Source organism: Lynx rufus, unplaced genomic scaffold (genome assembly GCF_022079265.1).
Source record: "Lynx rufus isolate CCGP_SWC_20201006 ecotype Redwood Valley unplaced genomic scaffold, mLynRuf1.p SCAF_8, whole genome shotgun sequence".
NCBI lineage: Eukaryota > Metazoa > Chordata > Mammalia > Carnivora > Felidae > Lynx > Lynx rufus.
Window position 1 is genome coordinate 74,637,306 of NW_025814896.1, and position 15,182 is coordinate 74,652,487.

General features: G+C 35.1%; 1 protein-coding gene across 2 annotated transcripts in view; it reads right to left on the reverse strand.

Annotated features, from left to right (window-relative positions):
• Positions 1-15,182, reverse strand: part of PNPT1 (polyribonucleotide nucleotidyltransferase 1) — a 48,571-nt gene that overhangs the window by 14,876 nt on the left and 18,513 nt on the right. For both annotated transcript variants that reach the window (XM_047068829.1, XM_047068830.1), the window contains 9 exons: positions 14,870-15,056; positions 13,708-13,759; positions 13,286-13,343; positions 11,284-11,380; positions 10,716-10,818; positions 7,090-7,160; positions 4,795-4,831; positions 1,653-1,719; positions 1,481-1,570 (listed from right to left, as the gene is read on the reverse strand). In XM_047068829.1, coding sequence (XP_046924785.1) covers positions 1,481-1,570; positions 1,653-1,719; positions 4,795-4,831; positions 7,090-7,160; positions 10,716-10,818; positions 11,284-11,380; positions 13,286-13,343; positions 13,708-13,759; positions 14,870-15,056 — 762 coding nt within the window. The remainder of the gene's footprint in view (positions 1-1,480; positions 1,571-1,652; positions 1,720-4,794; positions 4,832-7,089; positions 7,161-10,715; positions 10,819-11,283; positions 11,381-13,285; positions 13,344-13,707; positions 13,760-14,869; positions 15,057-15,182) is intronic.

Genomic DNA, 15,182 nt, shown 5'->3' on the forward strand with positions numbered 1-15,182 from the left:
TGAAAATTATTATATTGGTTATTTCCTTGTACATATTCAGTTATCTTTCCTTCTTTCTTTTTATTTATTTTTTATTTTTTAAAATTTACATCCAAATTAGTTAGCATATAGTGCAACAATGATTTCAGGAATCGATTCCTTAGTGCCCCTTACCCATTTAGCCCATCCCCCCTCCCACAACCCCTCCAGTAACCCTCTTCTCCATATTTATGAATCTCTTCTGTTTTGTCCCCCTCCCTGTTTTTATATTATTTTTGTTTCCCTTCCCTTATGTTCATCTGTTTTGTCTCTTAAAGTCCTCATATCAGTGAAGTCATATGATTTTTGTCTTTCTCTGACTAATTTCACTTAGCATAATACCCTCCAGCTCCATCCACGTAGTTGCAAATGGCAAGATTTCATTCTTTTTGATTGCCGAGTAATACTCCATTGTATATATATACACCACATCTTTATCCATTCATCCATCGATGGACATTTGGGCTCTTTCCATACTTTGGCTATTGTTAACAGTGCTGCTATACACATGGGGGTGCATATGTCCCTTCGAAACAGCACTCCTGTATCCCTTGGATAAATGCCTAATAGTGCAATTGCTGGGTCGTAGGGCAGTTCTATTTTTAGTTTTTTAAGGAACCTCCATACTCCTTTCTTTTTAAAAGCAATTAACACAAGCTCTGCTAAACCACAAACTACAGGACTACACAATCCAGTATGATAGGTACATGTAGCTACATGTAGCTACTAAATTTAAGTTAATTGAAATAAATTCAGTCCCTAAACTGCATAGCAGAGATAACTTTCATCATCACATAAAGTTATATTGGGTAGCAATGCTATAGGAGATTCTAAGAAACCTCCCACAAAAACCAGCACACCTCTTTTGTTGCTTAATCAGATGTCAATTAAAGATACAGGCTCTGGCTCTCTCACTGGACCCTAAGTCACACCCAGTAGAGAACAGAAAGTCTCTAATTTAAATTCAGAGGGTGTTTTTGTTTTTTAAAAATATTATCTGATCTATGTCTGATATATCTTTGAGATCTCTGTGATCTTTCTATCTCTAATGACCATACCTTGCCTTGACCTGGGTACTTAGTTTTAATTTAAATTTGATCTTATAATTCAGACTCTCTCTGCTATTTACTTGTATCTGTGATATATGATAGGTGTCCCCTACCAAATGGATCACTCTCTTCTGGTGCTTTCTTGCTGTAAGCTGGCCTTGTTTATTCTAAAAATAAACATCCCCAACTGGATAAGTTATAAAAGATAAAGGGAAATATTCACTTTATATTGCTTTAGAAACATCTCATTGACTAAGAACAGAGATTTAGACAGTATATGATTAAACACATTTTTCTTTTGTAATGGACTTGGGCACTATAGTTATAAGCATAATGTAACATTAATTATGAAAAGAATATATAGAGAGAGTTCTGGTCTTTTTGACTAGAAAAAATTTATATTAATACTCTACCATTTGACTCTAGGACTTCAGATGTGACTCTTATGGTGAAAGGAAAATCCTTGGGGATAACAGGATACAAAGCTTTCTCAGCAAGAGCACCTAAATTAGAATAGAAAATAATAAGGATAAATGTATTAAGTCTCTGTAAGAATAGCATTTGAGTTTACAGATTTGTACTCACCATGCCCAAGTTCTCTTCTGTTCACACCAGTGACTTTGCCAATTTCATTAGTTGCATAAGGAGGAAACTTAAAAAAATAAACACATATACATAAACAACCAACATGGAAAGATATCTAATCTATATTACCAAAATAATAACAAAAGTTACAAAACAGTAGAATCCCATTTTTTTTTAAAGTACATTTATATATGTAGAAAACGTCTGAATATCTGAAATATACAACAAACTGCTAAAGGTATCTATTTCTAGTGTGTATATGAGCCAGAGGGGAACATGGATGGTTATGGGGACTTAATAACAATGACAAAGTATTACATTTTTATAATAAAAAAATATATACAAATTAAAAAAAATGCACACTGAGGAAATAGAGATCTTTTTAGTAAGGGTTTTCTTTTAGTCAGAGGTTGCAAACTATTTTATTTGACCAATACAGTATCTCAAAGGAATATGAATTAGTTGCAGTCATCTAAAATATTGGGAAATTTCCCATAAAAATTTGGAATTCCAGTTTCTTAAACAAAATATTTTTATTTAAGGGGTGTCTGGGTGGCTCAGTCCGTTAAGCATCCAACTTTGGCTCAGGTCATGATCTCACGTTTCGTGAGTTCGAGTCACACATTAGGCTCTCTGTCAGTTTGGAGCCTGGAGCCTGTTTCAGATTCTGTCTCTTCCTCTCTCTCTTCCCCTCCACCACTCAGTTCTGTCTCTCTCAATAAATAAACATTGAAATTAAAAAAAATTTTTTTTAATAAAATTGATTTTGAGAAAGAGAGAGAGAGTGCAAGTGGGGTAGGGGCAGAGACAGAAGGGACAGAGAGAATCCCAAGCAGGCTCCACACTGTCAGCACAGAGCCCCATGTGGGGCTCAAACTCGTGTGTGCAAGATCATGACCTGGGCTGAAATCTAGAGTCAGATGCTTAACTGACTGAGCCACCCGGACACCCCTAACAAAGTATTTTTAAAAAGGAGTGATGATGGTACATGAATCTGATCAAGCCTCTGGATCTAGCCATCAATTTTCAGGAATGCAGTCAATTTTCAGGAGATAGAAGGACAGAGAAACTTGCTGGATTGCACCATGAGTGTGTAATCAGCAACATGCAGACTGTGGGGAACTCTACAGGTCAGATGGCTCTGGGACTTCAACAGACAGACTGAAAAGAAAAGAATGTACTGGAGGAGAAACCTATAGATTAAAAGAGAAATCCCAAATTAAAAAAAAAAAATGGACAAGACTATAGTGTCTAGGGATGTACACTAAAAATGCAAGGAAGTAATTACTATAAAACTTAGCAGAGTAGTTATTTTTAGGGAAAGAATGATATTGAGACTAGGATGAAAAGCATGGAGAGGTTTCTGGGGTGACTGGGAACATTCTACTCTCTACCTTGGGTGGTAGTTTGTAAGGGTCTCTGCCTTATAAAAACTCATTATGCCATCCTTTTATAGGTTTTTCAGTATCTGTGTTTCATTTTACAATAAAAAGTTTAAAAAAAATGAAATGATATAGCAGGGGCACCTGGGTGGCTCAGTTGGTTAAGTGTCTGACTCTTGATTTCAGCTTAGGTCATGATCTCACAGTTTGTGGGTTTGAGCCCCAAATTGGGCTCTGCATTGACAGGGTGGAGCCTACTTGGGATTCTCTCCCTCTCTCTCTTCTCTGCCTCTACCCTGTTTGCTTTCTCTCTCAAAATAAATAAGTACACTTAAAAAATTTTTTTAGGGGTGCCTGGGTGGCGCAGTCGGTTAAGCCTCCGACTTCAGCCAGGTCACGATCTCGCGGTCCGTGAGTTCGAGCCCCGCGTCAGGCTCTGGGCTGATGGCTCAGAGCCTGGAGCCTGTTTCCGATTCTGTGTCTCCCTCTCTCTCTGCCCCTCCCCCGTTCATGCTCTGTCTCTCTCTGTCCCAAAAATAAATAAACGTTGAAAAAAAAATTAAAAAAAAAATTTTTTTTTAAAATCAAATGATACAGCAATAACAGCCTATATCCTTTTCATGCCCCACTTCTTTTCCCAGTAATCAGCTAGAGCTGCATTTTTCAGAACTGCCCTTTTAAAAAGACTGTCATGTGCTGTGTAGCTCACAATGAAGGATATGCTTCACTCAGTTATAATTCCTCTCTGGCTTCTATAACATCTGGGTATATCCAGAACAGGGTATTTATCAAGGACTGAAAACCTGTGAAAATCTCCAGGTTTCTGGATATTCTCTAGCAATTACTGTCTACATGAAGTGTTCTCTATTATTTATAGCAGACTCAATAAAATTGACATGTTGGGATTCTGAGCAGCCAATAATGGTCACTCAAAAGTGAAGAGACTTGCTACTTTTATACCAGCCTCTCTGCATATATGCTTCAAATACTAAAATTAAAATGCTATATATAGTGTCTGGTTCCTTAGGATTAGTTGTAAATAAAGTCAATCACAAACTCATAATAATTTCACATAAAGTAATTTAATATCAAATACCTTAGAGTTCTTTTACTATTTATCAACTGAGTAAAAATATGAACATTTAAATGAACTAAAGGGAGAAGGTGATTTGTCGTTTAAGGTATTTGAAAAGTCCCAGTTTTGCTTGACACATGTGAATGGGTATGACTTTTTCTTGACTAAAACAAAGCTGTCTACTATACTTTAACTTTTATGTATGATTCAGAACATGAAGTTGTTGATTGAAGACTATGGCTTAGCTCTCTAAATTCCGTTCTGCATGTAAGAAAACAATAGTGCCCAAATCCACTTTTTTTATTTTATTAAAAAAAAATTTTTTTTTTTACATTTTATTTATTTTTGATAGAGAGAGACAGAGCACAAGTGGGGGAGGGGCAGAGAGATGGAGACACAGAATGTGAAGCAGGCTCCAGGCCCTGAGCTGTCAGCACAGAGCCCGACACGGGCCTCGAACTCACAAACCGCAAGATCATGACCTGAGCCGAAGTCGGACGCTTAACTGACTGAGCCACCCAGGCGCCCCCCCAAATCCACCTTAACAGATATATAAAATGAGCGCCGTAAAATATTAATAGAACCGAGGTAGTGGGCATATAAGTATTTACTATAAAGTTCTTTCAACTTTGTTATATCCCAGAAATTTTTCATAGTAAAATACTGGAGAAAAAATTTATCTTACCTCATAGTGCAGCATGAAATTTTTATCTTTTATCCCACTACAAACAAAAAGCATAATATTAAAAACATCACATAGATACAAAAACATGATTTCAAAGAACTTAAAAAGATTTAAGGGTATCTAAAAAATAACTAGGTATTAAAGAGTTGGTCTGAAATTGAAAACCAGAAGAACTAGAAGGATGAATGTCAGAGACAGTATTTTTTTCTGGGACTTATAAATGAATTTTACACAGATTTAGAAAATAATTTTGCTTTATAAGCACTTTAATATTCAATTTGAATACTAAAGACAGTAGACATTTATTTTTAAGCATTTGTAACTACTGAGAGAATCTCAAACGTTTAAACACATTAGTTAAATCTCAGAATTATGATCTATCTCCCAGTCAACATGTGAAATGAAGATCAATAACTGAAATGATATATGGGAGAGCAATCAGGAGATCAGAGAGGCAAAGATTTTTTCAGGGTTTGAAATGAGAACTGTTATGACTCTGTCTAGAACAATGGGGGGAAATAAGGATGAGAAGAAACACAATTCCTGAAGTAGGAAACCAGATTTATCTTTAACTGAAGAAAAGACTAGCATATATAGGGTCTTAGCTCAAATAGTGTCCCCTTTGGGTGGATGTTTAATTACAAAAAATACCTCTCTCCGCTGAGTATTTAAAAAGTGCTGGATTAGGGCTAAATCTGCATAATCATAAGCCACAGTCTTGGGAAAAGAAATATAAAAACCTGACTCTAGAAGACTAAAGGAGTAATAGATTTGATTTGGGGGGCTAGAGAGAAGGATATGGATCATTAGCCCAGCACCTGCATTTTACAAGTATGAAGAAACCAAAAACCAGCATGGCTGACTGATGTGTGTGTGCCCTCTCACTAACATAGGTTACAGACCTAAGACTAGAACATAAAGAAGTGCCCTGGCCAAACACAGTGCTCTTTCTTATGAAGCTGTGTTGCCTCCTACAAGGGAAAGGAGTCAAAGTGAAAAAGGGCAGGGCAACCAAATTGGGGCTCAGATGGGAATTTATTTTTTTTTATTTTATTTAAAAAAATTTTTTTTTTCAACGTTTATTTATTTTCGGGACAGAGAGAGACAGAGCATGAACAGGGGAGGGGCAGAGAGAGAGGGAGACACAGAATCGGAAACAGGCTCCAGGCTCCGAGCCATCAGCCCAGAGCCTGACGCGGGGCTTGAACCCACGGACCGCGAGATCGTGACCTGGCTGAAGTCGGAGGCTTAACCGACTGCGCCACCCAGGTGCCCTGTCAGATGTGAATTTAAAATACAAAATATAAAAGCTCCCCCCCAAAGGATTATGATTACAATGAACAATCTCACCTTATACACACAGCTGCATTGTCAATTTTATCAGAAAACTGAAAAACAATTAGCAATGCTATCCTGAAAATACTGGGGATTATCCTCATAGGAAGAGTGCGACAGAGTCTTGTGGTCTTCTGAGACCCTCACCAAGGGAAAGGGAAGCAATGCTGTTAGGCACTGAGGAAAGAAAAGAACTGTGGCTATGAGTCCCAGGACTGATGCAGTAACGCTGGTGAAGACTGTAACACAGATTCTCATCATCTAAAATTGATCAACAAGATATTATTGCTGATTTTTTAGGAAAAGAGGAGGAGAGCCAAGTATTTCTGAACACAAATTCCAACGTGGCTTGGGATTAGATAAAGCTTTTTTTACTTATTAACAGCCTCCAGATTCTTTTTAGCAACTGGGACTCTTGCTTATTTATTTGCTCTCTGGTTTGTAATAGAAAAACCTACTTATATCTCTCCTGAGAAATGGTTCTAGAGACAGAGAATAAATGTACCCATGTTAAAAATACCTTAAAATCACTATTAAGTAAACAGAAAAATAAAGTACAGATATATAGGTTTAAAAAAGTAATAATGAGGGGAGCCTGGGTGGCTCAGTCAGTTAAGCATCCAACTCTTGATTCTGGCTCAGGTCATGGTCTCACTGCTGTGAGATGGAGCCCCATGTTGCACTCTGCACTGGGCGTGGAGCCTGCTTAAGATTCTCTCTCTCTCTCTCTCTCTCTCTCTCTCTCTCTCTCTCTCTCTTCTCTCCCCCTCCCCTGCTTGCGCTCTCTCTCTCAAAAAAAAAAAAACATAAATAATAGTAATGAATAATATACTATGAGCTTCAATTATATGCTGTAAGACCACAACTTCAAGACCTATCAAACGTATGTTTTAGAACATAGCAAATGTATGTTTTAGAACATACCAACATACTTATAACTTACCAAAAAACTTAACTTACTTTATGGCTGTTATAATTCGGTCTGACTTAATACTGGATTCTAATGAATCAAACGTAACAGTACAAAGTACCTAAAATAATAAGAAAAAAAAATTGTCAGGCTTTAATTTACTAACAATGAGAAGAAAATAAAATATCTGAAGAACCCAATTAGTTATTAAAGAAATGGGACAAATTCTATACAAAGCTTGTCATGCTACTTAACACAGTAAACATTTATTCATTTTATAAATATTAGAGTTATGTGTAAATCTCAATAATGCAAAGGTGTAACATCACAGACTACTATGTAAAGCATTGTACTAAAAGTGCTGGGGGAGGACAGAAAGAGGAAGGTATATTGGACCATATAGGAAGCCTCAATAAAGGTCTAGCCAACAAAACTGCCTACTTAAAAAAAACCCAGTCTCATTTAGAGGGACACAATGTAGTCCAAACTCTACAGCACATCATTCACAACATCTGAGATACAACGTACAAAAAAATAAGAAATGGGAATCATTCTTCAGAGAAAAGACAATGAATAGAGATTGCCCCAAGCTAATTGAGATCCCGGATTAACAAACAAGGATCTTTAATAGCTCTTATAATTATACTTAAGGACATAAAAAAGAACCAATAGAAATTCTAAAACTGAAAAACACATTATCTTATAATGCAAACGAGATGACAAGAGTCAATAAACATGTAGATAGATTAACAGAAATTGCCAAATCTAAAGAACAAAGAAGAAGGGGTGTGGGACTATTTCAAAAGGACTAACATATATACTTACAATCCCATAAAGAGAGATAAGAGAGAATAAGGTAGAAAAGTATTTGAAGTTTCATTAACAATACAAATTTACAGGTTCAAGCTCAGGAAACCCTTAGTATGATAAATACAAAGAAAACTACACTTTTTATAGTTATATTGTTGAAAACCAAGACAAAAAGAAAATCTGGAAAGCACCAAGACGAAGACAATTGGAACAATGATTTGAATGCATCTTGACTTTTTATTAGGAGAAAAAATAAACAGTGGAACATTTTTTAAGTGCTAAAAGAAAAAAAGCATCAACTTAGAATCTATACCTTGCAAAAACATTCTTTGTATGTGAAGGCAAAATAAAGGTATCTTCAGATAAATGAAATATAAGAATTTGTTGTCAGAAGACCCACAGGACAATAGCAAAGGAAGTCTTGTCAGATTGAAGGTAAACAATACTAGATGGAAACTTAGATCTTCAGGAAGAAATACGAAGCATCAGAAATTATATATGTAGGTCAATATAAAAGACTATCTTTGCCACTTACCTTCTTAAAATACATGATTGTTTAAAATTCAAGTTGTAATATTGCCTTGTGGACTTTATAACATGTAGATGTTACTCATGAGCCAACTACAGCATAATGTGTGAAATAGTACAAAATTAACTCTAAAATGAAAAATTAATGATATATACCGTATTCTCAATAGTCACCACTAATAATGTAAAGATACAGCTAAAAAGCAAAGAGACATATTAAAATGGAATTCTAAAAAAATATGCAGTTAATCCAAAAAGGAAGAATAGAAAAAAAAAAACAGAGGGGGCAATCAGAAACAAATAATAAAATGACAGGCTAAATTCAATCAAATCAGTAATTAAAACCAAACATCAATGGACTAAACACTCCAGTTAAAAGGCTGAGGCTGTCAAAATTGCTAACAAAAGTATGCAGGATATCTTAATTGAGTTATTTTTAAAATTTTATTAAAAGGCATAAAAGAAAACCTGAATCAAGAGTGAGGCTATTTACTGTAAAGACTGTGATTTAAATTGTAAAAATATCATTTCTCTGTCAAGTTAATTTATAAATTTAGCACAATACCAATCCAAATCTAAGGACCTTCCCCCCCCTCCCCCCGAACGTAATTTAACACTGAAATTCAAATGAACGAACAAATGCACCAGAATAGCTAAAACAATTTTGAAGGGCAGAGGAGAATAAAAAGGGAGGATTTTGGGTGCCTGGGTGGCTCAGTAGGCTAAGCATCAGACCTCAGGTCAGGTCATGATCTCGTGGTTCATGGGTTCGAGCCCTGTTTTGGGCTCTATGCTGACAACTGAGAGCCTGGAGCATGCTTCTGATTCTGTGTCTCCCTCTCTCTCTGCCCCTCCCCCGTTCTCTCTCTCAAAAATAAACATTAAAAAAAAATAAAACAATTAAAAAAAGGAGCATTTGCTCCTCATATATTAAGACAAACTTTAAACCATAATAACTAAAACAGTTTGACACTGGCCAAGGAAATTCACAGAACAGAATATAGTTCAAAAATATATTTATAAGCTCAGAATATATCAACATTACAAGTCAACAGGAAAAATGAATTAGTAAATAAGTTGTAAAATTGGCTCATTCTGGAGGTTTCCACCTCACACCGTATGTAAGAGTAAACTCCAAGATAGATTAATGGTCTAAATTTGATAGCTACAACCAGAAAGTTAACAGAAAAATTAGGTGCACAATTTTGTGACTAGGAGGGTAAGGAAAGATTCCTTAAATAAGACTTTAAAAACACAAATCACAAAATAAAAAAGAGGAAGGATTATCTACATCAAAACTAAAGATTTCAGGTTCACTCTTCACAAAGCTAAAAGGCTTATGACAAAGAGGGAGAGGATATATACAAATTCTGGTTACTAAAAAGGATTAATATAAGAAATCATTAGAAAATAGGAAGAAAAAAATAAACCACAGTAAAAAAAAGAACAAAGAAAAAAAACTGGCCAAAGGATATGACCAGATAATTCACAAAAGAGCAAACCTGAACCAGGAGGAGCACGTTGCTTAAGTTCAGGGACCACTATCTAAGTGAAAAGAATGTCCTGGAGGGTGTGCAGCCCTCCAGGGTATGATTTATGCAGTGACCACACTGATAGGCTATTTATATAAAGAGATGCTTAGACTCATAGGGAAATACAAATGAAAGCAAGGACATACCACAGTTTGTACCAATTAAACTGGCAAAATTAAAGTAGTGATTAATATAAGAAGAGGGAGGGAGTATAAAGCAAATACCATACACAAAACAATGGATACACCTATATGTTAAATATAAGGCAATGGGTGCCTAAGTAAAGGAAAAGAAAAGGACTGAGGTATAAGCTAAATAGAGAAAACAAATGAGGGCCTTGAATAGACCAAAAATGACAATATGCCATAACTGAAGAGCATGGGTGATTCAATTCTGTGCATGAAAATTAAAAGAAAAATATGATAGAGATACCAGGTAATTCTAGAAAATGCAAACCAATTTACAGAGACAAAAGCACATCAACAGTTGCCTGAGGAAAGGGAGGGGAGCAGGAAGAAGGGATTATAGAGAGGCAGGAGGAAACTTTGCAGGGGTGATATGTTCATTATCTTAACTTTGGGGACAGTTTCTCAGTTGTATACACCTGAAAACCTATTAAACATACACTTTAAATATGTGTAGTTTTGTGGATGGCAATTATACCTCAAAAGCCATTAAAAATATTTTTAAAAAATCATGTATTAACACATTCCATAAGATAAAAATCTATAGTGTCTACATAATGTACTTCTATTAGATCTAATTAAGCAATCCTGTTAGCAAATACAGCTTTTCACATATATTACCTGTGTTTGTCCCCTCTGAAATAATGCTGATCCATGAAGAATTTTAAACATATCTACCTCACAATTTATATTCCTAAGTGAAGTCAAATCTCGACCATCGCACCTACAGTAATAAAGGAATAAGTATGTAAAGCAGTGTTCAAAATCATAAATATCACCTATTATCTCTTTATTCCTACCAGAAAGTTCTCAATCCCAATTGTGTCATATCACCTATGGCACTTTAAGAACTTTAAAAAAAAGAAAAAAAAAAAAAAAGAACAGTTCCTTGAACAAGTTGTCACTTTCAAAGCACCTTATAGAGACAGCACATATTTCATTCAGTTCCATCAAAAAAAGATATATTGGGGCACCTGGGTGGCTCAGTCAGTTAAGCATCCTATTGAGCTTGGCTTAGGTCATGATCTCATGGTTGACCGAGTTCGAGCCCTGTGTCGGGCTCTGTGCTGACAGTGTGGAACCTGCTTGGGATTTTCTCTCTCCCTCTCTCTCTGCCCCCTTCCCCTCATGTTCTCTGTCTCTCTCAAAATAAAAATAAAATAAATTAAAAAAAAAAAGATATATTTACCTTTTGTATTCATTCAAGATAATACTTCTAAAAACCTCCTTTGCAACAACATTGAAGGATTCTATTATTTCATATGTATCAGCCTCTGGAAACTTTTCTGTAGAAGAAATACAAATCAAAACAGAGGTTTTCTCCTTTTGGAAGATAAGATTTCTCTTCGATTCATAGTATTCAAATCAGTTAACTGTGGGAGTAAACCAAGGGGGAGGTGAAGCTGAACATTTTGTCCCCAGGCAAACAAAGTAGATGAATCAAATATTCTGAAGTAGGAGAGACACAAGTATTATACCTCAAATGTATTGTTATCGAGAACTCAGTCTGCTTTCTACAAGAAAAACAGTGCTTTGTAATTAGCTCTCTATTGTATTACATTAATAACAAATCCAGCCATATTATGAAAAGGTCTGAATGACACTCTTTAAGACTAATCACCTTCACTGTTTTACCTTAGGAACTTGTATCTTAGTCTGCAAAGAGAAATAATTTTCTTTATGTTACAAATCTATAGTTACAAATCTTTTTAGTTAACATTTATCAAATTCTTTCATGATCCATGTACTATATATATATATATATATTTTTTTTTAAAGTCTTTAGTCTTTGAAACAACTTATGAGGTATATTCTATTATTATCAACATTCTAAAGAAGAAAAATCAGCTTAAAGAAGTAAATTGCCCGAGATCACATAGTGACTGACACAGCTGTGACACTGTTCTTTAAGGCATTTGGTTTCTTAATTATAACTTTAACCAGAACTAAGAAATGGACACAGAGAGATATATTAAAAACTGTACCTTCATCAGGCAAGAATAATTTTATACACTTTAGTATGAACTTTTATGCTCTGACTTGCACTTGGAAAAGAAAATAATTAGTAATTAAATATTTAAAATATTATCCTATGAACTCAAAATGTCCTCAAGATATTCTACTACATATAATATTAACACAAAATCACTTTTCTGTTTAAATAAGGCAACAAGTGTTATACAGCTCATTTTTAACAAATAGGATGAAACGTAATGAGAAAAGACTATACATTTTCAATGGCAATTATAGGCAATGGCCTTAGTATCAATACTAACAGCAGAGTTATAATCTTAAAAATAAGATAGGAGAGGGGCGCCTGGGTGGCGCAGTCGGTTAAGCGTCCGACTTCAGCCAGGTCACGATCTCGCGGTCCGTGAGTTCGAGCCCCGCGTCGGGCTCTGGGCTGATGGCTCAGAGCCTGGAGCCTGTTTCCGATTCTGTGTCTCCCTCTCTCTCTGCCCCTCCCCCGTTCATGCTCTGTCTCTCTCTGTCCCAAAAATAAATAAAAAACGTTGAAAAAAAAAATTAAAAAAAAAAAAATAAGATAGGAGAGAGGACATTTATCTCTTAACCGAAAAATTAATAAGTATATGTCATTCTTGGTATACATTCAGTTTGTGATTGATATTAATATAATAAGATCCTTTGCTTAATAATTTCTGGAGAGCTAAATTCTCTAAAATCTAAATTTTACAATCCTACATGTTAATAACAGTGTCAGTTAACATTTTTTGGACAGTTGGTATGTGGCAGGCACAAATGCAAATGATTTACCTATTTAATCCCTATAAACCAGATATTATCAGTATTATAATTTCACAGACTAAAAAGTCAAGAATTTTAAAGAATATTTTTCAGATGTTCAAATGACAGGATACAAAATTTCCTATCATAGAGGTTTAAGAACCTGATCCAGAAGAGATTGGGAGTATTTCACATTCAACATTTACTGGTGATCACTCTGTATCAGGTACAGTGCTGACCACATTCACAGAAGTTAATTTAACAGTACCCCTGGGATGCAGCATTATCCTAAGTTTAAAGTAAGTTTAAGGTAAGTTTAGGTATCCTGAACATAAAACTAAGGAACAATGAGAATACCTGATTCTTTGAAGTCTTCGAGTAAATTGAAATTTAAAAAACATATTTCCTTTAAATATTTTTCTTCAATTAAAAAAACCAAAATTTACCTTTTAGTTGTTCCTCTGTATCTAATCTTATCTTGTTAATAGCTTCATCTCTGGAAATCTAAAAGAAAGATGAAATTCAGTATACATGGCAATATTTGCCATTTCTATTTTTACATTATTATACAATTAACACAATGCAATAGTACTCAGATTTTTCTACTGATATTCTTCAGAAGATTAGAGCTGGTTATTGATTTACAAGAGCTATTAGCTGTTGAATTCAGTCAAATATATTTGCACACTTCCCTAAAATTTGCATTAATCAACAAAAGGAGAATGGAGAAGCAAATTGCTATGCTTCTATTTACTTAGCTGTTTAGAGATTTTTAATAAAAATAGGACTAACATTCATAAATAAGATTATGTGAATTATGACAAAAAAGAATTCCCAGAACAAGAAGACAAATTTCGGGTACACCTACTTTATCATGTTCATAATCAGTAAAAACTGCGTAGAGTCTTTCCATGGCGAGTCTATTTGAAGCACAAAATAAATGTCAGAATAAAAATACTTAGAAACATGAGGCAGTGTCTATTATAAACAAAACAAATATTTAATAGTAAGCTAAAATACTTAATAAGCATTTCATAGAGAATTTAAAAATATGTATTTATTATTCTTTAACACAGCTCCTCTGTTTACTGTTTATAATGATACACAAATTTCTTTCTCCCCACCTGTCAGGGAAATCACTCACACATGGTGCTATGCCCTCCCTTTTTCTTAATTGTTCAATTTATTTCAACTTAGATTTTTTTCTTACACACAAAGTCTCTCTCCCGAAACACTCTCTTTTAACTTCTTGCTTTTTTCTATTCTGTCTATGTTGGCTGTTATTGCAGGCAACTGTTTTGTTGGGGACAGTTTACATCTCTTTACTCTCTCACTGATGGCTATGAGATTGATACTAATGGAAATATTAACTTTTTCAATTTATTTGAAGTAAAATGAAATACTTTTTCTGGTGATTTCATTTATATTTACTCAGTGCTTGCCTATGTACCGGCACTGCTGTAAGCACTGGGCATAAAGAGATGGTCATACTTTTTTTTTTTTTTTTCAAACTCGATTTCTTTTCAAGAACCTCAGCAATTTCCTTGGATAGATATCCTATACTTTCTTTTTACTTTTTGACACAGAGTTATGTGGATTATATGAATCATAACCAATAAATTCCCTCCCCCTTGCATTTGGGATTCAAGCTTAGGCCCTTAAAGAGGGAAGTGGGTTTATCCCTTTTAAGGCATTAATGACTGATACTTATGGCACTCTTAATTTGGGGGGTGGGGCGGTTAAGAGTACACAAACTGGGGAGAGGGGCAGAGGGAGAGAGAGAATCTTAAGCAAAGCATGGAGCCTGACATAGGGTTCAATCCCACAACCCTGAGAATCATGACCTGAGCTGAAATCAAGAGTTAGACACTCAACTGACTAAGGCACTCAGGTGCCCCTGGCACTCACTTTTAAAATAGAAGGGTACCATGTTAGTAATGCATAGACAATGCTTCCATGAGAAGTTTTTTTCTGAGAGGAAATTAAATCTGGTAACAATTTCAAATTTTCTTTTGTACAGATATTCTTACTTATGAGTGTGTTCCACAATCTCTGGTGAAGGGGTAAATAACTTCTGAGGTGTCCTCTTGGTAACACCAATTTCTTTTACCAACTGCTGGATGCCCTGAATTATTTGTTGGGTATATTTTACCCCCACTTTAACAGCATGGCAAAAGTCCTGTTGTAAAATGTTCTCTGCAGAGGCTTCCATCATAACTATTTAAAGGGGGAAAAAAAAGACTGTCATTGAATCTTTTACCAGTATAGCATTGTCAGTGCTACATATGACATGCATGTATATGACATGTATACATACATGTATACATGACATAAATACTACAG